The following is a 25906-nucleotide window of genomic DNA, read 5'->3' on the forward strand; positions in this document are numbered from 1 at the left end:
TCACTACAAAATATCTGACAACGGAGTAGTGCCTCACTACAAAATATCTGACAACGGAGTAGTGCCTCACTACAAAATATCTGACAACGGAGTAGTGCCTCACTACAAAATATCTGACAACGGAGTAGTGCCTCACTACAAAATATCTGACAACGGAGTAGTGCTTCACTACAAAATATCTGATGACACAATCGTGCTCAACCTAGTAAGTAATGTCTAATAAGAGAGTGGTGGCTCACCTCAAAGTATCTGATGACGGAGTCGCCCTTGCCGCAGAGGTAGATGAGATTGGTGTCCGGGTCGTAGAGCGGGAACATGACGCCGTTGCTGGTGTCGATCTCGACTGTCACGATGGGCTCGTTGAGCGCGTCCGGTGTCCGCAGGGTGTACTGGCGCTCCGACATGCGGCTGAACCTACAGAGCAGCACCGCACACACACACGCCAGTAAGTATGTTTGGAATTTATATTATAAAACACTAGTGACTCACCTGGACTTCGCCTGAGCTCCAAGTTACTTACTAATAATAAAACTTGCTATATGTGAAAGAATTTTTAAAATCGGTTAAGTATTTATTGACTTAATATATTACAAACAAAAATCGAAACTTTATAAAATTAATAATTTACATAAAACAAATATAAAAGGAACAGTTCTTGAATGGCAACTCCGTACGGACAAAGGAGTGGGGGTCGCCCCACTAGATGGAGTAACGACCTCAAAAGCATTGCAGGGAGTTAATAGATAGAGATGGAAGTGGCTTAGGACCGTTCTTTATGGAAGTCTATGGGGAGACCTATGTCCAACAGTGGACGGATAATGGCTAAGACAATGATGATAAAATAAATATGTATACGTACGAATTAAAAAAAAATCCCTAACACCCGAACAAAGGCATTGATAAAAATTTATGAATTGTTGAAGACTTTGGCCACATTTTATTAAATATATTCATCATATCATCATCACAACAGTCATTACAGTCCACTGTTGAACATGGGCCTTCCCCATCAGCAGTCTTACAGCAAGTAGTTGCCACGCTTGGTAAGCGGGTTGGCAACGCAGTTAGGCATATGGCGATGTTTTAATAGGGACGCTGCTGCCCATTCCTCGACTATAAGTTCCCTTAGTCGCCTCTTACGACACTACTGAGTATATTAACTTTGCTAAAATTTAAAAATTTTGATGTGTTTATTTACTGCATGGAATTAATTCTTTGACTAAGTGTCATGTTCTTACCCAGTGGTGAAGACGAGGCCATGTTTGAGGAAAATCGCCCTGGATGCCTTGCTGCCCTCGTGGGCAATAGCCTCCGACTCTACTTCACCCTTGCGTGGATCAATTATTCTGAAAGGAAGAAGATTTTTAAATGTATTAAATACTTCCCACTGTTTTTGGCAGTATTGCTTAAAATAATATAATGGTATATTAAAAAAAAGTTTGTTTTTTTTTTATTTTTTTTTTACAACTTAGAATGACAAACAAGGTGACGGCCCACCTGTTCCATAAAAAACTACATTAATTGTGGCAAAACCACGTGTTTTAATTTGAAAATGAAAATATTTAATCTATTTTGATAAAATTTCTATGCGATCCATCTAAAAGTATACCTTTTTAATAAAAAAAAATCTAAATTGGTTTATAACTAGTACAGTTATGATGTAACAAACAAAAAATAATAATAATACAGCCGAATTGAAAACCTGCCCTTTCTCTTTTCATTTAAGAGTTTCCTCTTGTCGGTGCAACTAATGGCAAACAAGCTGACGGTCCACCTGATTGAAAGTGGTAACCGTCGCCTATAGACATGAGCAGTACCATGGACATAACAGAGTATACTGTTTCGCCCATGATACCCCCCATGCGTTTCCATTCCTGAGGACTCAGATGTTATTCCTCTGTACCCTGTAAATTCACGCCATATCCCACCCTTCAAACCGAAACACAGCCATGCAAACACAACTGCTTCACGGTAGAAACACGAATGGGACAGAGGTGCTCAAGCAAATGACTTCTGTACAGTCTCCCTCTGGTAAATATATTTCCGGCTATATCCTTGACCTCCCTATACGACATGACACCTAGTGTTTCCTTTATCAGTCCCACATGGTTATTCCTTCTCTCAATTTACTTTAAAAAGAACATTCGGTTTGTATTTTTTTTTTTTGTTTACATTTCTTTTTGAGCGACTCTCCTACACATTTACAAAACTCCCTTCCTTCCTTTTTAGCCTCTTCAATGTCTTCCCTACACTCGTAAAAGAGTACGGTGCTACGGTGGATATTAAAAGCGGTGGTTACCTAATTTTCTTGTCCCTGCAGGTGGTGAGGAGCTTTGAGCCGGTCCAGTTCCAGCAGGCCGAGTAGATGAGGTCCGGGTGGCAGTCCAGCGTGATCAGCACCTCGCCAGTGCCCACGTTCCATATCGCTATCTGGTGGCAAGAATAGATATTGAATAAATCGAATTTAATTCTTGTTTTATTTCCTAATAGTATCCTTATTATTAATATTATAAATGTGAAAGTGGATTACTACGCTTGGCAGGCCTGTTGGCAACCGCAGTTAGGCTTTGGTGATGTTTAAAGAGGGACGCTTCTGCCCATCCCAGGACATTCCACCCATTAGGTTAAACTCCCCAATAGAGGGAGGGCTATGTTCAGCAGTGGACGACTAACGGTTGATATTTTTTTTTTAGAACACAGGGGGCAAACGAGCATGCGGCTCACCTGATGGTAAGTGATATGAAAATGATCAATGTTTGAAATTGCCTGATCTTATGACTATTGCTCATTAATTTATATTTTAAACTAGCGTCCCGTCCCGGCGTCGCACGGGTGGACATTTTTACATTTTAAAAAGTGGCCATTAAGGCTGCACACGCGACGGCAGCTTAAAAATGGAGTAACTTCACCCGTTTTCCCAACATTTCCCCTCACTGCTCTACTCCTATTGATCATAGCGTGATGAACTATATATATATATATATATATATATATATATATATATATATATATATATATATATATATATATATATATACTGTAACCTGCCCGGAAGTATGAAGAATAATTGTACCAAGTTTCGTTAAAATCCGTCGAGTAGTTTTTGTTTCTATAACGAACATACAGTCAGACAGACAAAAATTTTACTAATTGCATTTTTGGCATCAGTACCGATGACTAATCACCCCCTGATAGTTATTTTGGTAATATATTTCATGTACAGAATTGTCCTCTCTACAGATTTGTTATAAGTGTAGATTAACCATATTGTTCTCGATGTGGCAACTGTATGCCGTATTCTATGTATTTTCTTTTACAACACAGGATGCGGCTCACCTAATTGTAAGTGACTACCGCTGCCCATGATCACCCACAACACCAACGGCATTGCAGGTGTGTTGCCGGCCTTTTAAAAAGGAATATGCTCTTTTCTTGAAGGTTATGTTGTCGTATCGGTTCGGAAATACTGCTGCTGGAAGTCGAGTTCCAAAGAGTGGTTGTGCGTGGAAGAGAGTGCCTTGAAAAACGCACGGTGGATGACCGCCACCATAACACCGATGTATAATGTATTAATCTAGGACGTGGTTTATCTTTGTACTAAGATTCTTTCAAATCCGTTCGGCCGTACATCATGTTACTTACTGCGCGAGTAAACAAGCTAGTATCATTGGGATGGAAGCCAACAATGCGTAGATTTATATATTGCAATTTCAAATTGTTGATTATAAAATTGGCTAAGGTATAATGTAACACACATATATGTTGCATAACCAGAGGGAGACTTTGTACAAAAGTCGATTGCTTGGATACCTCTGTCCCATTCGTGTTTCTACCGTGAAGCAGTTGTGTTTGCATGGCTGTGTTTCGGTTTGAAGGGTGGGATATGGCGTGAATTTACTGGGTACAGAGGAATACCATCTGAGTCCTCAGGAATGGCAACGCATGGGGGGGGGGGGGGTATCATGGGCGAAACAGTATACTCTGTTATGTCAATGGTACTGCTCATGTCTATAGGCGACGGTTACCACTTTCCATCAGGTGGGCCGTCAGCTTGTTTGCCATTCTAAGTTGTATAAAAAAAAAAGTTTGTAGTGTTAACTTTTTTTTTATACCACTAAGGTATAAAACAAGCATACGACCCACCTAATGATAAACAGTTACCGTAGCCTATCAACACCTACAATATAAGAGGTATTACGCGCGCGTTGCCAACTTTGAAGAAACTTTTTTATCCTCTTTTTGGAGAACCCCACGTTCTTGAAAAAAACCTAACCTTGAAAATATTCCCTCTTACATCATGATTATCATCATCTCAGCCTTTATCTGTCCATTGCTGCACATAGGCCTCCCGCATAGAGATGGGAAATTCCCCTACCCACGTAAAACATTAAAAAGTATCTATTTATCTAAAAACTAGTGTCCTACCGAAACAGGTTTTACAGCCGAAACCGAAACCAAACTTTCGGCCTTGGCCTCAGTTTCGGCCGAAACCGAAACTTACTGAAATATATTAAAAATTTCTCTTCTATACTGAAATCTAGTGTATTTTTTACACATTTATTTACACAAACACACAGATAGTTAAAGGGTAATAATAAACACTAATTAATGTATGTAATTAATATGTCATATATATTTATATGTAAAAACATTTTAAAATTATGACTTACTCTTGGAAGTAAACAAAAGAAAAACAACTTTTAATTGGACACACGCACAACACAAACACAAAGTTTCGGCGCGGCCGAAACCAAAACTGAGGCCGAAAGTAGCCGAAACCGAAACCGAAAGTTCGATCGGACACTACTAAAAACTTTACTTTTTTGAAATTATACAATTTTTTTCAGGCACTCCGTCAATTGCCTTCCAAAAACCAATTGACTACTGTTTACATTATAACACGGTGGCGCCACCTTCGCAGAAGTTTTCGCAACAGACCTGGTTATCAGAGCCGGCGGTGAGCAGCACGTTCTGCGCGGTGGGGTGCCACAGCACCAGCCCCACTCGCCGCTGGTGGTACACGAGGTCCACCACAGGGTCCGTGAGGGTGCGGGAGAGACCGCCGTCTGGGATTTGCCACACCTATGAAAGAAGATTGATTTCAAAACCAGGATCCAAAAATTTAGTATGACCAGGAGAAGGGAGAGAAGAGAGGGGGGGAGGGAGGTGTTGCCAGTAGTTACCATACTTGGTAGGCAGATTGGCAACCACAGATAGACTTTGGTAATGTTTTAAGAGGGACGCTGCTGTCCATCTCTCATCTCAGCTTAGTTAATAACAGAAATAAGTAAAAATATTTTCCAGACGGTAAAGTATTTTTATATTATTGACTCATTGCTAGCAATATACCCTATCAGGTCGACCTCCACGCGGTTCCCCCTGGAAACCGTCGTGATTAATTCTAGTGGAATTCGTCACGATGGGCTAGCTGACCTGCCTTTTCATCCTCACCTGTCATCCCTCACTGGTGCCCCGCCAGTGTACAGCACTAGCGCTGGCGGGGTACTTATCTTATTTTCGCATATGGAGTCAGCTAAGCCGGTGCACGTCGACCCATAGGGATCTTTTGTGTTTCCCCCTGGCTTATACCATCATTTCATAGATCCTATGTGTTACCCTAACGATATCCCGCGGTTAAAGATATCTGTAGTCTAAAAATCCAAGATATCTGTAGCGCAAGCGGGGCTACTGTTCCATTATCACCCATTAAAAAAATAAACTATCTGTATGTATGGTCGGAACGCGTGTTACCTTAACAACACAATCCTCGGAGCCGCTGGCGATGACATTGTCGTTGTGCGGACACCACGCTATGTCCAACACTGGGCCTTTGTGCCCACCCACTAACGGATGGTCAGCTGGTATACGCCCAACCTGAAACAATCAGTCAATTAAAAAATTAAATAAACAAAACAAAAAACAATGAAAATTATACTTTACTCTTATTTCGCGAAATAATATCCTTACTAATATAATAAACGTGATAGTGAGTTTTTTTTTTATAGGAGAAAATGGTATGGTAACCCCGCCTGCGCTAACGGGATACGCTGGCGGAGCACCAGTGAAGGGTGATAGATGAGAATGAAAACAGGCCAGTTAGCACATCATGATGAATTCATCAGGAATTAAACATGATAGTTTCCAGGGGGGACCGCGAGGAGGTCGACCTGGTTAGGTATATTGCTAGCAATGGGATTCTCAGTCTCCATTACTAACAATCCCTTTCCCCTCTCTCTTTAAGGGTTGAGTCGAGGCTTCGTAACAAGCGTGTGCATGCATGAGAATATTTGAAATATTAGTTATATAAATCGGCGTACATAAGGGGGTCTGCCAAGTGTCACAAATACTGGCAAAACCTTCCCTTAAAGGGGATCTCAGCAGTGGATAGTTGGTATTACATGATGATGAATTAAATTGAATTAATTAAATTAAATTGCAATCAATTTAAATACAAACAGTGATTACAATCATAGAATGAGTAGATAAAGTACTATCATCAGGTGCAATGATGTCCAAATGCCTTTATCACGATGACATTACTGACAATTTTATTAGTCACTAGCGGCGCGTCCCGGCTTCGCGGCTTTTACAACATTTTAAAAAGTGATTACTGTGACATAACGATAATAGTTGGACATATAGTGTCGCGAAGTTTTTTGTAGTCATTGATATTTTCTCCAATATTGTAGAACATACTTTTGTTCTATCACCAATAGTTTCCGCAGCGCACGCGACCAAAGATACTTTTATAGCATTTTTTTACACCTCGAGTTACGTTACTAAAGTTTTAGTAAGGATCCCTAATCTTTTCTAGCAATAAATATAGCCTACGTTACTCAAGGTGAATGTAGCTTTTTAATGGTGAAAGAATTTTTGAAATCGGCACACTAGTTTTTGAGTTTTTTTACATTACAAACATACATACAGATAAAAATACAAATCTTTCCTCTTTATAATATTAGTGTAGATGTAGATTAATCATGTTATTATAAATTGCTTTTATATATCGGTATGTTGATATATCAATTTACGTCTAACACATCATATGAGGAAAACTTAACAGTACATAAATATTTATTTATTTATTCATTAGTACATGTATGTGTACATGGCGAACTTAATGCTGAAAGCATTCTCTCCCAGTCAACCATAGGGAAGTGTCAGAACACTCGAATGCGGTACTAGTAATTATTGATATACATACATACTAAAATTACATATATAAACGAATAAATATATATTAATAACAAATATACTTACACATATGTAAAATATACTATATTATACATGAAATTGAGAATAATATAAAGTACTTACTGATCGGATAAAGTAAATAAGTGAGCATGAACTTTTTTTTTAAAGACGGATTAGTCAATAGTCTCTTAAAATATATATTTCCCAGAAAAAAGTAAAAAACCAAAAGGGCTATATTAAAAACACTGGCGAGCGTGTATGAAATGATAGATTGAATGTGGAGAAAATGAAGGAAGCCTCTTTGAATCGAAGCATTTGGCGTTCTATTGTTTCTGCCTACTATAACAGAAATGACAGATATGTACGTAAAAAAACCAACTTCAACAGTGGCAAAACAAGTTATTTCAATTTAAAAAATTACCTACAGAACCCATTTTGATAAAAAAAATTATGGGACTAATCTGAAACTATATCGTAGCAGAACTTTGCAAGTCGGTTTAGAAATGACGAGTTATGAGGTAAAAAACATAAAAAAATAAAGTTTTTTTTTTAAAGTCGGTTAAAAATTGACAATCAAACGTGGAGGCGCAACAAATCACAAAGTCCTGCCACTTTCACGTGCAACAATGACGTGAAAGTGGCCGGTGATTAGCAATTATATCGCGAACAATTAGCGGTTATATTTTGGCAGAGTCGCGCGCGCCGCGGTATAATCAACGCTGGCTTTATGTAGGTCGCGGCTAGGGGTGGCGCAAATTGTCGTTAATCAAATTAAATAATAATTAATGAATAAGTAAATAATTAAGAGCTCCTGCCGGTCCTCGAAAGCGGCAGCGTCAGGCTCTACTGGAACCGATCCATCATAACGGACAGGACAGTTCTTGCGAACAAACCTGATATCGTGGTGATGGATCGGTCACTCTCGAGGGTGTTTTTGGTGGATGTCACCATACCGCATGACGAGAACCTCGTGAAAGCCGAAACCGAGAAAACCAGAAAATATCTCGACTTGGCTCACGAGGTGACCGAAATGTCACGTCATGGGGTGGCGTCCACCGAAATTATTCCGATCGTTTTGTTGATGAACGGTCTTATCCCAACTAGTCTGGAACAACATCTCAGACGGTTGGGATTCCGAGGCGGCTCACTCCCGGAAAAGATGCAGAAAGCGGTGCTCTTAGAAACTGCCCGCATTGTACACCGGTTTCTCTACCTGGGACCCAGAACTCCGGCCCATTGTGCTTCTGCCGGGGGTTAGTTTGCCATCTCCTCTCCTTACGAGGGGAAGTGTGATTTTTTGTAAAAAAAAAAAATAATAATTTATTTGCCAAAAACATTGTTACGATATATAATGTATGATGTTACAGTTTTTTTTTTTTTAATGGATGATAATGCAATGGTAACTCCGCCTGCGCTAACGGTATACGCTGGCGGGGCACCGGTGAGAGATGATAGGTGAGAATGAAAAGGCAGGTCAGTTAGCCCGTCGTGCTAAATATATCTGGAATTTAGCACGATAGTTTCCAGGAGGGACCACGTGGAGATAGATCCGACAGGGTATACCGTTAGCAATGGAACTGGTAGTCCGCATTACTAACCACCCCCCCCCCCCCGACGTTACAGTTTGTTTTTTAATATTCCTTTAATAGTCCACTGCTGAACATAAGCCTCCCCCTTAGGGGGTTTGCCAGTAGTTGCCAATGTTCAGTATGTTTCGCTATATTTAATAGCACGCAAACCTTTATAGGTGGGGGGAAAAGGATTGTTAGTAATAGAGACTGAGAATTCCATTGCTAGCAATATACCCAACCAGGTCGACCTCCTCGCGGTTCTCCCTGGAAACTATCATGGTTAATTCGTGATGAATTCATCATGATGGGCTAACGGGCCTGTTTTCATTCTCACCTATCACCCTTCACTGGTGCTCCGTCAGCGTATCCCGTTAGCGCAGGCGGGGTTACCATACCATTATCATCCATTAAAAAAAACTTTATAGGTAGTATTCATCACATATTATATAATGAGTTGTTTATTAGTGTCATTGTTTTATAAATTGTTAAATTTATAAACAGTAAATGGTGTTGACTGGTAGAAAAAGTTTGCACAAAATCGGTCGAGCGGTTCTTCATTTATCACATTGTTTGTAACAAATTAATTCAATAAATGGCGGATCATTTTGTTAATAGGGATTTTTGTGTCAAATTTACAGTTAAATTGTTTTTTTTTTTTTAAGATGGGGATTGTGCTGTCAATTTTAACTTTTTTTCAGTGTTGACAGTACAAGCATGTTGTTGTCATTTATTCGGTTATTTAATTTTTTTGTTTATTATTTCATTTTAGCACGTACAGGATCGGTTGAAAAATATATTAGTAAAATAGAAATAATGTTAAAAATCAATCTATCATATCAAAATGTTTTATAATTGTATTAAAAAGAAATTTTATTGCGATATGTTCGAATTAGAGCATGGATCATAAAATAATGTCATACGGTAGTGAACGAGCGACAACCCTACGTCGAGAAGGTTGGCGGCACACTCAACTTTCTGGAGATTTGCTAGCTTTCATATTTTTAGATGCGCAGTCGGCTAAAAACACAAATAATGTGTGTAATAAAATACTAAGACGATAGTTATTTTTAAATTTAAACTTTACACCACATTAGGATGACTGAGTAAAAGATTTTACAAAAAAAAATATGTGTATACGTTGAACTTAATGATGATGGTGATGATAATGATAATAAGTGGAAGTGAGTGATAAAGTCACTAATCACTTTTGTAATTATTTTTTAAAATGGATGATAATGCAATAGTACAGTATACAATATGTTTATGCAACTTAGAATGATAAACATGCTGACGGAAAAGTGGTGGAAAAGTGTTAACCGTCGCCTGTAGACATGAACAGTACTATGGACTAAACAACACTGTAGACTTCTCCCATGATACCCCCATGCGTTGCCATTCCTCAGGACTCAGGTGTTATTTCTATATTGCTATATACTCGTATTGACTACCCTTAGATATTATTAGCTAGTCGCCGTTACTGACTTCTACTTTCGGACAAATAATTACCATCGAAATACTCTGGTCTAGAGGCTCTGGGCCTCTAGACAAGTGGCGAGCGAATTGGTTGATGGAATCGACATCGCTAGCGAGTCCGTGAGATAGAATGAGATAGCAACGCCGGGTGACTCATTTCAACTCAGGGATTCACTAGCGATGTCGATTCCATCGACGAATTCGCTTACCACTTGTCTAGAGGGCCTGTTATCGAATAGTGAAATCATCCAGCAAACATCGGTGGCGCACAGCTAGTCAGCTACACTTGATAAATGTTTGTCGTACAATATTTAACGAGCGCGGCCGGTGGCTGGCGGCCAAATCAATAAATATTTCTATTACTACCTCTGTATATGTATAATGCCATTTATTTGCGATTGCCAAAAGGAGATTTTCAATTAGTCTGAATTTTTTTGTGGTTACACCACGTGATACATCGCCGATCGAGAACCGATTTGATGAGAAATAATATTTATAATTTTTAAAATTTACCTTTTTTTTTAACGTATTTCAAGAAGAAGCAAAAGGTTCAGCATCCATTTCGATATCGCCTGTATTGGTCGGATATCTATTCTGAACATGTTAAGTCTTTTATTCAATATTATTTATTGGACCAGTATATAGACATTGTAACTAATATATATATATATATATATATATATATATATATATATATATATATATATATATATATATATATATATATATATATATCTAATTATCATATTATATATTTTTTAATTCAATTCACTCATAATCGTATTTTCTGGGTCTTTGTAAATAATAAAAATAAACATGTATATAAATCACCGTACTATATAATTATGTGAGAAGTAAATCATGGTACGTGAATAAACCTAAACTTTGCATATTGTATTGTATTTAATGTTTGTTATATGTGTTATAATGCAATATGCTGTTGATGTTCCTTAAGTAAATATATATATATATATGGGTGTAGATAATATATATATATATATTATCTAACTCTTCATTGCACTAGAAACATAAAAATAAACAATGACAATTTTTTTAATGGATGATATGGTATATAAATCACCGTACATAGCTACGTGAGAAGTCATGCATGGTACGTGCCAGCATAAACCTAAACTTGTGTACTGCGACTGCACGTTTCAAGGATGAATCATGTTAGCTAATCGGACATTTATCACATACAACGGAAATGCGTTTGGAATTCACTTAGTTGCAGTCTGATAATTCGACATTGTTATTTATTTATTTATTTACTCTTCATTACACCAGAAATATAAAAATATACAATGAAAATTGAATAAATCAAGTGAAATACAATAACATAAATACAAATTGAAATATATACATAAAGGTACAACAGGCGGTCTTATTGCTACGGCAATCTCTTACAGACAAACTTTGGTTAAAGGAGAACAGATAGAAGTGATTAGATGGCGCGAGAGTGAATTAATATTTTTTCGTGCATAAAATACAAAAACCTATATTGCACAGAAATATCAAATAAATGTTATGTAAATACAATAGGTGACAATTGGATTATTCTTTATAGCAACTTACAATGGCAAACAAGCTGACGGCACACCTGATGGAAAGTGGTAACCGTCGCCTATAGACATGAGCAGTACCATGGACATAACAGAGTATACTGTTTCGCCCATGATACCCCCATGTGTTGCCATTCCTGAGGACTCATGGTGTTATTCCTCTGTACCCTGTAAATTCACTGCCATATCATGCCGAAGCAAACGACTTTCATACAAAGTTCCCCTTATCAAGTCTGTCGTCTGTGCGGGGGGGGGGGGGGGGGTGTTAGTAATATTGCCTAGCAGTCACATTGCTAACAATCTATTAAAAAAAACCGTCCATACGGATCTGAATGCCTATGTATATACATCTATATGTATAATAAACAATCCGGATGTCATTTGGCAAATAATTAAATTACTCACCAATTACATCTCTGTCACTGGTTATATTTAGAACAAATGGTAATGGTGAACATACTATTATTAGTTATTATTATTTTCATTTACGAGTGGCTATTTATACTGTGTTATAAGTACGGACCGGGAGCAAGGGAACGCCCACGCCGCGCCGCCAGAGGAATGGACGGACGCGCGGTGTGCAATCTGGCTACACTACGGGACTACCGTTTAAAACTGACACACTCGTTCTGCAGATTTTTTTTTTTAAATCGATGTATTCGGAATGGTAACCTACTTTCGCTATTTTTTTTTACCGTTAACGGTCTGGGGAGGAAAGGGATTGTTAGTAATGGAGACTGAGAATCCCACTGCTAGCAATATACCCACCCAGGTCGACCTTCTCGCGGTCCCCCCTGGAAACTATCATGGTTAATTCCTGATGAGTTCATCATGATGGGCTAACTGGCCTGTTTTCATTCTCATCTATCACCCTTCACTGGTGCTCCGCCAGCGTATCCCGTTAGCGCAGGCGGGGTTACCATACCATTTTCACCCATCAAAAAAAAAAACCGTTAACGGTCCAGTGCTAAACATAAGCTTTATCCATAAGGGGAGTTATGCCAGTACTTGCTACGATTGGCAAGCGGGTTGGCAACCGCAAGTAGGCTTTTACAGGTGTTTTAAGTGGGACTCTGCTCCCTCTCTCTCGAACATAAGCTCGCTTAGTCGCTTCTTACGGCACCCACGGGAAAGGAGGGGTTTCTTTTTTGTGGGTGAAAATGGTATGGTAACCCTGCCTGCGCTAACGGTATACGCTGGCGGAGCACCAGTGAAGGGTGATAGATGAGAATGAAAACAGGCCAGTTAGCCCATCATGATGAATTCATCAGGAATTAACCATGATAGTTTGTAAGGAGAACCGCGAGGAGGTCGACCTGGTTGGGAAAGGAAGGGGTGGCCCATTTTATGCTGGGACCGACACGGCCACTACTGCTATTGGTATACATTAAATAGTACTACTATGAGGGTACTACAAGAAATCATGGTCAATTAGACCATCCTGACGTTCTCAAAAACAAAGGACAGTGTTTTGAATATTATCCTGGTGTCTAAACCACGACGGTTTACAAAAGAAACCGTGTGGAGGTCAATCTGACAGTTTTCTTTTACAACACAGGGGACAAATGAGCATGTGGCTCACCTGATGGTAAGTGACTACCGCCGCCCATGATCACCCATAACACCAACGGCATTGCAGGTGTGCTGCTGGCCTTTTAAAAAGGAATGTGCGTATATTGTTTTTTCTATCAGTTATGGTAACCAATCGTGAACATCGAGACACCTGGAATTCAGCACGATGGCTTCCAGGGGGGACCACGTAAACGTATCACCTGACAGAGTATATTGCTAGCAATGGGACTGTTAGTTCGCATTACTAACAATCCTTTGTCCCCACCACATAATTATTCTATCTTTTCATTTAAGAGTTCCCTCTTGCCGGTGCAACTAATTCATGCATCTTCCTCCAGCCAGCTCTATCCCAGGCCATATCCTTTATCTCTCTATACGAGATGACGCCTAGCGTTTCCTTTATCTGTCCCATGTACTTATTCCTCGGTCTTCCTCTTCCTCTTTTGCCCTCTATCAAGTAGCAACATAATTATTACTAAGTATTATAAATTTATTGTTAGGAAAATAATTACTGGGTGTAAGCGCTTTAGTTATAGAATCAGTCAAGCGCGAATCGTGCACGTGTAATGTCTCGTGGTGAATACTGAGGTGATAGAGTTACATTATTGCTCTCTGTAATCCTTCTAATGTTACAAACTAGCGATGCGTCCCGGCCTCGTATAGGTAGATTATTTTTTATACAACTTAGAATGGCAAAAAAGCTGACGGCCCACCTGATGGAAATTGGTAACCGTCGCCTATAGACATGAGCAGTACCATGGGATATAACAGAGTATACTGTTTCGCCCATGACACTCCCCATGCGTTGCCATTCCTGAGGACTCAGGTGTTATTCCTCTGTACCCAGTAAATTCACGCCATAACCCACTCTTCAAACCGAAACACAGCAATGCAAACACAGCTGCTTCACGGTTGAAACACGAATGGGACAGAGGTACCCAAGCAATCTACTTTTGTACAAAGTCTCCCTCTGGTATCTACTGATCGGGCTTTATCCTCACCTATCATCCCCCATTGGTACCCGACCAGCATATACTGTTACTATTTAATTTCCACATAAAAAAAACATAGGAGAAAAGGACATTTTTATCACCGAGATATGAACACTATGTCACAGTCAGAAGTGCATAATACAGGCATAAGATAAGACAAAATGATAAATAATAACATAACCTTGAAATTATTTTACGCGCGAAACTAGAATATATTAAAGTGACTACCCAAAGCAACTTGAACGACAGTCAGAAAGGTTTAAAAAGAATACAGAATTACAGGAATCATGATATCGTAATATTTTTCGTTCGATTCCCAGCAAAATGTAAGAAAGGACCTAAGGAGAACAAAGAATTATGTTTCACAAAAAAAAATTAACATAACCAATGGGCAAAATCAGTTATTTTAATTTAAAAATTAAATTACTGAACCGATTTTGATAAAACTTCTATGAGACCAGTCTGTAAGTACATGCTTTCCAATAAAAAGAGAATTTTTCAAATCGATTTCCAACTGACGGAGTTATATGAAGTAACAAACATAAAAAAAATACAACCTAATTGAGAGGGGGGAAAGGGATTGTTAGTAATGGAGACTGAGAATCCCATTGCTAGCAATATACCCAACCAGGTCGACCTCCTCGCGGTTCTCCCTGGAAACTATCATGATTAATTCCTGATGAATTCATCATGATGGGCTAACTGGCCTGTTTTCATTCTCACCGATTACCCTTCACTGGTCCTCCGCCAGCGTATCCTGTTGGCGCAGGCGGGGTTACCATTCCATTTCCACCCATCAAAAAAAAAACCGAATTGAGAACTTCCATCTTTTTGAAGTCGGTTCAAATAGCAGCATTACGGGAATAATAAAAAATATTATTAATATTTTTATGAAAGAGGAAAAGTGATTGCTAGTAACTGAGCTTAACAATCGCATTGCTAGCAATATACCCTGTCAGGTCTACCTCTACGCGGTTCCCACTGGATACCATCGTGATCAATTTAATGTTGCATTCGTCACGATGGGCTGAGACCTGGCTCTCTAGACAAGTAGCAAGCAAATTCGTCGATGGACTCGACGTCGCTAACGACTCCGTGAGATGGAATGAGACATCCGACGTTGCTATCTCTTTCTATCTCACGGGCTCTGGCGATGTCGATTCCATCGTCGAATTCGCTCACTGCTTGTCTAGAGGGCCTGCTGTATCTTCACCTATCATTCCTCACTGGTGCACTGCCCGTGTATACCGTTAGCACAGACGGGATTACCAATCCATTATCATCCACTAAGTAATAAAAAAAAAATAGGGTATCCTAGCATGAGAACTAGGCGACAGATGTGATTGTGTAGCACTTATTAAATTTAATTGCTTCTAATGACGTTATGAATAATTGACAGCCCGGATGGTGGATAGTATGGATGACGTATCGTCAAATGCATTATCTACGGCAGATTTACGAGTAGACGATATATTTACTGTTATCATTCAATGTTCACTGATAACGTAAATCATTGCCGTCAGTTTCAAAAATAACTACCAGACCAGGGAAACTTTGTACAAAAGTCGTTTGCTTGTGCACCTCTGTCTCATTCGTGTTTCTACTGTAAAGCAGTTGTGTTTGCATGGCTATTTCGGTTTGAAGAATGGGATATAGCAGTGAATTTACAGGGTAGAGAGGAATAACACCTAAGTCCTCAGGAATGGAGAATACATGGGAGTACATAGACACATGGGGAGTATCATAGGCGAAACGGTATACTCTGTTATGTCCATGGTACTGCTCATGTCTATAGGCGACGGTTACCACTTTCCATCGGGTGGGCCGTCAGCTTGTTTGCCATTCTAAGTTGCATAAAAAAATAACTATTGAATATTAAGTATTTTTATAAAGCATTGAATTATGATTAATTTTTAATGAATTCCATAAAGGTTTTATCGAGCAAGAATGAATGGAGATGTCGGTAGAGGCCGCCCTAGACAGACGTATGTTGACCAAATAGGCGACGTGCTGAAGAAGGGTCAAATTAAAAGTACCCGTAACCAGCGAGCGTGTATGAAAAGATTGATGAATGTGGAAGAAGCGAAAGAGGTTTGTTTGAATCGAAGCATCTGGCGTTCTATTGTTTCTGCCTACCCTAATGGGAGACAGGCGTGACAGATATGTATGTATGTATGTTTATTTTTTCTTAACTTTTAATTTCTCTAGGTATATCAGCCCTATCATACCTTGTACTGATTTCTCAGATAAGATTCCATCTACTTTGCCTACTCTCGGAAGTTTCGACTCGGAGTTGTTTTGTGAATGTTAGCGATATCTTCGTATATTTCTTAATGGATTTGACGATTCTTTTTGCAGATAAGATTTTGTCTACATCTGTCGTTCTGATACTTTTAGTTTGTATTTTTTGTGTAACAAAATCTTTATTTATATACCATTTGGGATTGGCCAAACAAGCTGACGGTCCACTTGATGGGAATTGGCAATCATCCTAAAATATAAATCCTGTTATTCACCAAGTTACAAGGTCGCCTGCATGGGTAACACGGTCTCATTCATGTTTCTGCTGCTAACCGGGCAGCTGTATTACATTTATGGGATGAAAATAGAATGGTGACCCGGCCTGCGTTGTCGGTATGCGCTGGCGAGGCACCAGTGATGATAGGTAAAGGTGAAATCAGGTTGATTCCTATCTTATCGTGACCAAATCACCAGCAATAAACCACAATGGTATCCAGGGAGGACCGTGTGGAGTTTAACCTCTGAAGGACTGAATGTATTTCTAGAAATGGGACCGATAGTCCCCGTTCCATCACTTCTTTGTGAAAAATGGGATATAGCAATGAAGTTACTGAGTATAAAGAGATAATCTTCGTGATCAGAAATGGTAACAGATGATGCTGTTCCCAAATGACGATTACCACTTTCCATCAGGTGGGTCATCGGCTTGTTTATCGTTAAATTCTTATAAGAAGTCTCTAAACCGAGTCGTATTTGTATCTAATTGTTTTGTTTGTTTGTTTAGTGATTGTTGACATTTGGTAGAACATTTAATTCTATTAATCCTAGTAGTGTTTTTTTTTTATAGGTGAAAATGGTATGGTAACCCCGCCTGCGCTAACGGTATACGCTGGCGGAGCACCAGTGAAGGCTGATAGATGAGAATGTAAACAGGTCAGTTAGCCCATCATGAATTCCTTAGAAATTAACCATGATAGTTTCCAGGGGGAACTGCGAGGAGGTCGACCTGGTTGGGTATATTGCTAGCAATGGGATTCTCAGTCTCCATTACTAACAATCCCTTTCCCCCAATCCTACTAGTGTTATGTTCGTAAATGTAGAAGGTGGATGTTTGTTACTCAAGCTCGCTTAAATGACTGAACGGATTTAAATGAAATTTTATATGCACGCTCTTTAGAATGGATAATAATGGAATGGTAACCTCACTTGCAAATTGTAACTTCGCCTGAAATTTCTTTATAACGTCAATTAAAAAAAAAAATATTAAAACTAAAAACAATATTTTGAATTAGATCCGTTTTATGAATCCGTTCATATTTTTAAAAGTAAATTAACTCAAAAACTTGTATGTTAAGATTAAATCGGCGCTTCTTCTTTCTTTCTCTTCATCTTTGATACTTGTATATATTAGTACCTTGGATTTTGTTGCTAAATTTCATGCGTGTTTCCATAGGACTTCATAAATAAATCTCTATGTTTTAAAAATACTGTTATTGCCACTGTTAGGTCTATTGTTCTAAAACTGTAATGTATATTGTTGTTAATTATTTTGTAAATGACTGTTTGTTGCCATAAATAAATAAATAAATAAAATAAAAAAAAAATATGTATTCATACAAAGAAACTAAAATCACAACAACAAACAATTAACAACCTTTAGACAATAATTATAGAAGCTAAATTCGGCAAATTGTCATAGTACAACCCTAATTGCGGGAGCCGTTAAACCCGGCCCACTGGCTGTGCAGTTAAATTGCTAATTTGACGAAAAATGGTCGCCGCTTGCATACACGCCGCATAATTCGGGGTAATGCACTCGTCATGGTGTCTCGCGTCCGGAGCGGCCGCTTTTTGCTCGCATTTCGACCGCCAAATTGTTAGGCATTTTTGATGGCCGCAACCGACGTCGCCGCCCGGTCCGTTCCTCTTGTTGGACATATTATTACACCAACCGGTCAAAAGTTCTTTTTGCTCCACTGTAATTTAAGATTTTGTTTCGCAAAAACACCGACTACAATTGTGGCAAAATCAGTTGTTTTGATAAAAAAAAAAAGTAAACTAGGTCAGCAATTTAGTTTTTCAATATTTTTTTTTTATAAAACTTCTATAGGATCATTCCGAATGTATATTCTTTAAAATAAAATAAAAACGCTAAAGGGGCACCAGTGAGAAATGACAGGAGAAAATGAAAGCAGCTCATTTGATCCATCGTGATGAATTCCACAGCAATTGAACACGCTGGTTTCCAGGAGGAACCGCGTGTAGGTCTACCTGATATTATTAACAATGGGGAAGTTAAACCCTTGCCTTTTTTCATTATTCACCTATTACCACTCACTGGTGCCCCGCCATCGTATACCGATAGCGCAGGCGGGGTTACCATTGCATTAATCATTCATTAAAAAAAAAAAAAACTACTTTTGAGCGAATAACTATCTGGCTTAATGATGTAAATACTACTGACACATTGGCGTTGATTCAGAGGCGCCATTCGTCAAAATTCATCTTTAAAATTAAAACTTCAATTTGATATCACAGCGAAAGGTTTAATGTAAAGACCGTTATGAAACAATTTTGGATTATATTTATGTCAAAATTATTATAATTTTATACCCTAAGGTCATGTCGTCCCGGCATAGAATAGGCTACCCCTTCCTTTCCCGTGGGTGTTGTAAGAGGCGACTAAGGGAGGGCGAGGGACGGCAGCAGTCCCTCTTAAAACATCTCTAAAGGCTACCTGCGGTTGCCAATCTGCCTGTCAAGCGTGGCAACTACTTTTATACATATTTTGCGTGTAACCTTTTGCCCGCTACTTCGTACTCATGGATTCCAAAAGTAGGAAAACCAACTAAAAATACCATTTCTTGATGGCGTATCAAAATAAAACATATACCTGATTTTAAACCTTCAGAAATACAACTGTGAAATCTACATCTAATTTTTTTTTTATACAACTTAGAATGGCAAACAAGCCGACGGTCCACCTGATGGAAAGTGGTAACCGTCGCCTATAGACATGAGCAGTACCATGGACATAACAGAGTACTGTTTCGCCCATGATACCCCCCATGCGTTGCCATTCCTCAGACGGACTCAGATGTTATTCCTCTGTACCCAGTAAATTCACGCCATATCCCACCCTTCAAACCGAAACACAACCATGCAAACAAAACTGTTTTACGGTTGAAACACGAATGGGACAGAGGTACCCAAGCAATCGACTTCTGTACAAAATCTCCCTCTGGTATTGTAACTATCGATTTTACAATGTCAAGATGATTAATCAAATATCAATTAGGCATAATAAAGACCAATCAGGCATTAAACCGTCCATTAGGTGCTGATACGTAAACATGCACTTCGTTATTATAACGCAGTCGGTTTTTGCCGTAAGCGGAGCACCTTCCATTGTTCCCCCATATCAGTTAACACAATACTGTCCACTGGCAGACGTATTGTTCTTTCGATAACTGCTGACCGTCACTCCAACCGCATACTTCAGATAACGCGGCCTGAGTAATTCATGCTCAGTATAATGTAACAAACAAAGTAATTTTTATACCATAAATGTGACAAACAAATACATAGCCTTTTTAATGGTAAATGGTTATGGTAACCTACGAACGTCTCCAAAATTCCAACAGTACGATTCACTTGCGAATTTGCCAAAATTGAATAAAACCTTTTTTTTACAACACAGGGGACAAACAAGCATGAGGCTCACCTAATGGTAAGTGAGTACCGCCGCCCATGATCACCTACAATACCAAAGCCATTTCAGGTGTGCTGCCGGCCTTTTAAAAAGGAATATGCTCTTTTCTTGAAGGTTATGTTGTCGTATCGGTTCGGAAATACTGCTACTGGAAGTTTATTCTAAAGAGCTATTATCATGCCATTTTTAAATGACCTTGTTCTGTAATCGGTAAAGAAAACGTCGTCAGGAAAACAGGGAAAGTTAATTCCACAAGTGAAGCCCAATCCACAGCTCGAGCGTTTACGGGAGGAAATTCCTCTATAACTGTACTGTACGCGACCATTTAGGTTACAGACTGTAAAGACGAATTCCCTGTCGATGGCGAGCGGTGTACGCATCATTTTGAACGATTCCTCGGAACACAATCCGTTATATAAGCGACAGAACACACAATGGATTCGATACCGCTTATGAGCTTGGGATTGTTGACAAATTACGTAGCGACGACCTACCACAACCTGTTACGTCTTTAAATCGAGTCTAAATGAACAGAAAATTAAGGAAAAATCGCCTTCCATCTTGAAAAAATTTGTATAGACAAATAAAGATTTACTATTCAACTAAAAAAAAAAATAATCAAAATCGGTTTACAAGTGGAAATATGTATTGCGCCTTTTGTACAAATACAAGTGTATGTATACTCAGAACATTAATTAACGCTACTACGTGCAAAAGAATTATCGTGTTTAGGTCTAATCAATTTGAAAACAAACAAAAATCTGGTCCACATAGATGTCTCTATCAGCCAGATGTGAGTTTCTAAACAGCAACCTAATAAATAGTGCTACAAGAACTATTAATTGACTTGTTATTTTATACTAACGGGAATAACAAACAAATTGAAGGACAACCTGAAATAAAGTGATAAATAACCATCCTGTATAATCTATATGTAGAAATAAGAGGGAGACTGTACAAAAGTCGATTCTCCCTCTGTCCCATTTGTGTTTCTACTGTGAAGCAGTTTTGTTTGCATGGCTGTGTTTCAGTTTGAAGGGTGGGATATGGCGTGAATTTACTGGGTACAGAGGAATAACACCTGAGTCCTCAGGAATGGCAACGCATGGGGGTATCATGGGCGAAACAGTATACTCTGTTATGTGCATGGTACTGCTCATGTCTATAGGCGACGGTTACCACTTTCTATCAGGTGGGCCGTCAGCTTGTTTGCCATTCTAAGTTGTGTAAAAATAAAAGAAACTAATATATGCTAATGACATCCCCAGATTTCTATCAAGGAAAATCTATCTAGATTTTCCTAAAGATTAACATGTTAGACATCACATTTCAGATATTGCTTTCAGGCTGAAACTAGCAACATCTGTCAAGCAAAATACATTAAAAGTCATGCAGCCAAATGTGACTGAATAACAAACATACAGACACCATGACAAACTTTCATAATATATTAATAGGAAAGCATTTAAGTCAAGTCAAAAATAGATATTGCAATTAAAATGTAATAACTTGTACTTAAATTTGCGACAAGTTTCTAAATATTATATAAGGGGGGAAAGGGATTGTTAGCAATGGAGTTTGACAGCCCCATTGCTAGCAATATGCCTTATTAGGTCGACCTCCACGTGGTTCCCCTTGGAAACCATCGTGAACAATTCTCGTTGAATTCGTCACGATGGGCTAACTGACCTACTTCATCCTCACCTATCATCCTTCACTGGTGCCCCGCCGGTGTATACCGATAGCGCGGGTGGGGTTACCATTCCATTATCATCCATTAACAAAAATAAATATTATATAAATATTTTATAGTCATTTAAACATTTAATTAAACAGTGTCAAGTGATAATGTGTATGCAAATACAATAATTAGATAGTAGCACAGTGTAAATAATGTGTTTAATTAGTGATTATTCCTGCTTAGATATGGTACAATGTACGACACAAACATTCCGAATATTATATGCTGTGGGGAACTAGAAGCTAACCTGATATATAGACAAAATATTTTATACAATCTTGCATTTGGGAATCCTATTTTATTAATAGTAAAAAAAAAAAAAAACTTAAGGAGAACAAGATAAAATTAAAAACAAACAAATTTCATTGAATAAATATCATATGTAATTAAAGATAATATGTGTTTGAAAGCTATTTCTTTTTATTCAACTTTAATGACAAACTCGACGGCCCACCTAATAGAAAATGGTAACCATCGCCTATAGACACGAGCAGTACCTCAAACAGAACACAAAAAACAATGTACCTTTTGTGTTGCTGAGTACTAAAACGTTAGGCTTCCATACCCCATAATATCACTGTAATATTTCTACACATTTAAAATTAAAATAGCCATGAGCATTTCTGCTTGTGACAGAAAGATGAATGACACATTGAACACAACTCTATCATATTAAAATTTAGCTTGCATTTTATTGTTTTTGTAATCTAGTGAATTTTATACATATGTCAAAACACATTCATATAAAAATTGAGCACATAGACAAATAGAGATGATTTATTTGTCACAAATCCAGTTGGATTTTTATTAAAGAATTTTATTGTTAAAAGAATGGAAAACTATACACAGTTACTGGTAGTTGGCGACTGACACAACATTGGGACCAAGGTCCCCTAATAAACAATATATATCTATAAAGTAATTTAAATAATTTACATTCCTAAATTACTATTATGGCATTGTTGGATATGGAAATATAGAGAATTTATTAATATTATTTTCCCAAATTTCAATGGAAAAATACTGATAAAATAATTATTTCAATATGGAAATCTTAAACAGCAAGTATTTCACTAAGTATATGTATACACAGTTTACAAAGTTTGTGGCACACATTTATTTTTACTAAGTTTGGTATATTTAATTCAAGTTTATACTATTTTATATTTACATAAAATAGTACATTTATAAATGATTGTTTTATATTGCAGAATTATGGTTGTGATCACTCTTTTTTAATTAATACATACATTAAATATAATAATATTTAATGTATCTTTAATAAAAAAAAGTCACTTAATAATAATTGATAAGTGTATGAAATAATATTAATGCTCATAATGACATTTTGGAATAAAAATAAATATTGAAACCCAACTATTTATACATCTTCCTGTTAGAAATATATCACATTTGTGATACACAATTGGTCTGACTAATTTATTATATGTTACAAATTGTTATTTTAATCAAATTCAGTTAGATAATACTTTAAATACAATAAATATATTAGGTAATAAGAAAATGTATTAAGAAACATTAAAACTAATTATCCAAAAGAATTTTATCACAATTGATATTAAATAAATACTTTTTTTATATGGACTGTCATTATAAAATTGGTAAGATTTATCTTTTAAAATAATTTAAAAGTGACAACAAGAATACTTTATAGGCCCTAAAAATCCTTGTTCTTATCCATTAAAGAAAAGCTACAACTTCTTTAATAGTAAATATATGTAGAGCTACAACTTATATGTATAGAGTAGATGACTAAATGTCAATAAATCTAAACTTTATAAATAGTTTGACTTGGTGTAGAACACTTTGGTACTCACCTTGTTGTGTGGCAGCACTATGAAGGCGCCTCCGCCGGCGGACTCCACGATAATCGCCAGGAATTTGGGGTTCACGGCACAAAACGTAGAGTCCCAAGAACTTTTCGATACTCTTATATTATCATAACACTGCTCCCTTTTCAGGGCTTGCCCGTAAACGTGGCGGAATTTTGAACTACGAACCACTCTAAATGACATCTGCAACGCGAAATTATCACACGGTTAACAACAAAACAATAAACATTACGTTTTATCCGAACAATTTCATATAACATAACCTCCAATTCACTAATGACCTATATTTTGACATAAAATACTTGGAATGAATACCAACTCACTTTTATTTATAAGAGGAAATTATATTAATTACACAAGAGAATAAAATTGAATCATTTGAAAATAACTCAATAATTTATAGAAAATAAAATAGAGAGCTACTAAGAATCGAAGGGAGGACGGTTGGGAAAACGAGCGAACTCCATATTTGGTAATGCCTACAGCCGCTACATTTGACTGATTTTAAACTGACATCCAGGTGTTTGAAATAAAATAATGCTTTGCTCGTAGGATTGAAGGGAAATATGTAGAAATTATATTTAAGTATTAGAATTTTTAATATCGAATTTTAATGTACTTTTTCAAATCTTAATTTACAATGCAAATTTAATATTTTGGAACGCACCTTGCCTACGTCAAATGCTAACGAGTTACGAATGTGTTCAAATTTTATAATTTGAAAATTAAACAAGCACACAATATTTTAATTTATGAGTAAATTCATTTTTTACATTAAAAAAATTTGTAAATTCAGATTTATAAACTTACTTTTGGCACCCGTAAACAAGATTCTGGTTCCGATCTTCTTGTAGGAGTTTGTGAGTGATAACTATGGCATCGTTCTCTTCCAACTCTTTTCGAGACCGGTGCTCTGGTTTTAGGACTAGTAAAGCTGTTGTGCCTTTTTATTTCTTGCTGGAAATTCAAAACAGAATATAAGGATTAAATATATTTACTTGACTCAAACATAAATGTCTATAATATTGTTGAAAAATATTATATTTATAGGTTTTTACTAGGCTCTTTAAAAAATCGGCATGTTGTGTAAGGTAGCCCAGCATTTTACTTCTATTCTTCATTGTTTTAAGTTCTTTCCTTATTCGCCTTTTCAAAACTTCCTCGTTTGTTTCTTTTTCTGTCCAGCTTATGCATTCCATTTTCCTCCATATCCATATTTCGAATGCCTATTTTCTTCTGTGTGACAACATGGACAATGACGCAAATGGAAAGAAAGATGTTTGAAAAGAAAATTAGTTGCACGGTAAGAAGAAACTCTTAAATAAGAAGAAGAAAAAGAGATACTATACGTACTTTACTATTTCTTGAGTAGGCAAGTAGGTATAATAGTTTCGAAAGAAAGCTCCGTTTTAAATATATTACTTTTATTATCACTTTTAAGTATTGATTTAAAGTTTAAATTGTTACATAAATGATGCTTTAGATTATGGGCAATGCATTGCATAAATTCACATGTTTATCTTAATCTATCATTATATTATGTCACTATATCACATAGAAATCCTGCATTTACATGTAAAGGCAAAACTAAATACAAAAATTTAATTAAAACCATAAAACTTACCATGTCAAAATCCATGATTCTTTAGTTTTTACTTTTAAGATTTTAAATCCAAATATCACTTTTGCAGCTATGGATTAAATTATCTCGTTCCCATTCTATATTTTGTAAACAAGGGTAGATGTAAAAAAAAAATAAAGTTTAATCTCACTTTAAGGTTTTTACATTTACCACAGCCGGAAACACATCAATTAAAAATAATTAATTAAAACATGAAACTATTAAAACATTAAGAAAGTACATATATTAACAAATTCAATTACTTATAATGTAATATTTTTATTTGTTAATGGTAAATATATATCTATAAGCAAAAAATCTTTACATCTTACAACGTGTACTTTCACAGTAACTGTGGATTTACTTCGTTACAA

At 37.2% G+C, this 25906-nt stretch overlaps 1 protein-coding gene across 1 annotated transcript in view; it reads right to left on the bottom strand.

Moving 5' to 3' along the window:
• The window catches only part of LOC116413491 (coronin-1C-A-like), a 39735-nt gene extending 14077 nt beyond the window's left edge, over positions 1–25658 (bottom strand). Inside the window, 8 exon segments of the mRNA XM_052901735.1 lie at positions 240–414; positions 1239–1346; positions 2300–2430; positions 4939–5082; positions 5752–5874; positions 23897–24094; positions 24722–24868; positions 25536–25658. Of these exon segments, the coding sequence (XP_052757695.1) occupies positions 240–414; positions 1239–1346; positions 2300–2430; positions 4939–5082; positions 5752–5874; positions 23897–24094; positions 24722–24868; positions 25536–25550 (1041 nt within the window). The 5' untranslated portion in view covers positions 25551–25658.
• Between the last annotated feature and the right edge of the window lie 248 nt (positions 25659–25906).

This window comes from Galleria mellonella, unplaced genomic scaffold (genome assembly GCF_026898425.1).
Source record: "Galleria mellonella isolate WM207_F2 unplaced genomic scaffold, CSIRO_AGI_GalMel_v1 utg789, whole genome shotgun sequence".
Lineage (NCBI taxonomy): Eukaryota > Metazoa > Arthropoda > Insecta > Lepidoptera > Pyralidae > Galleria > Galleria mellonella.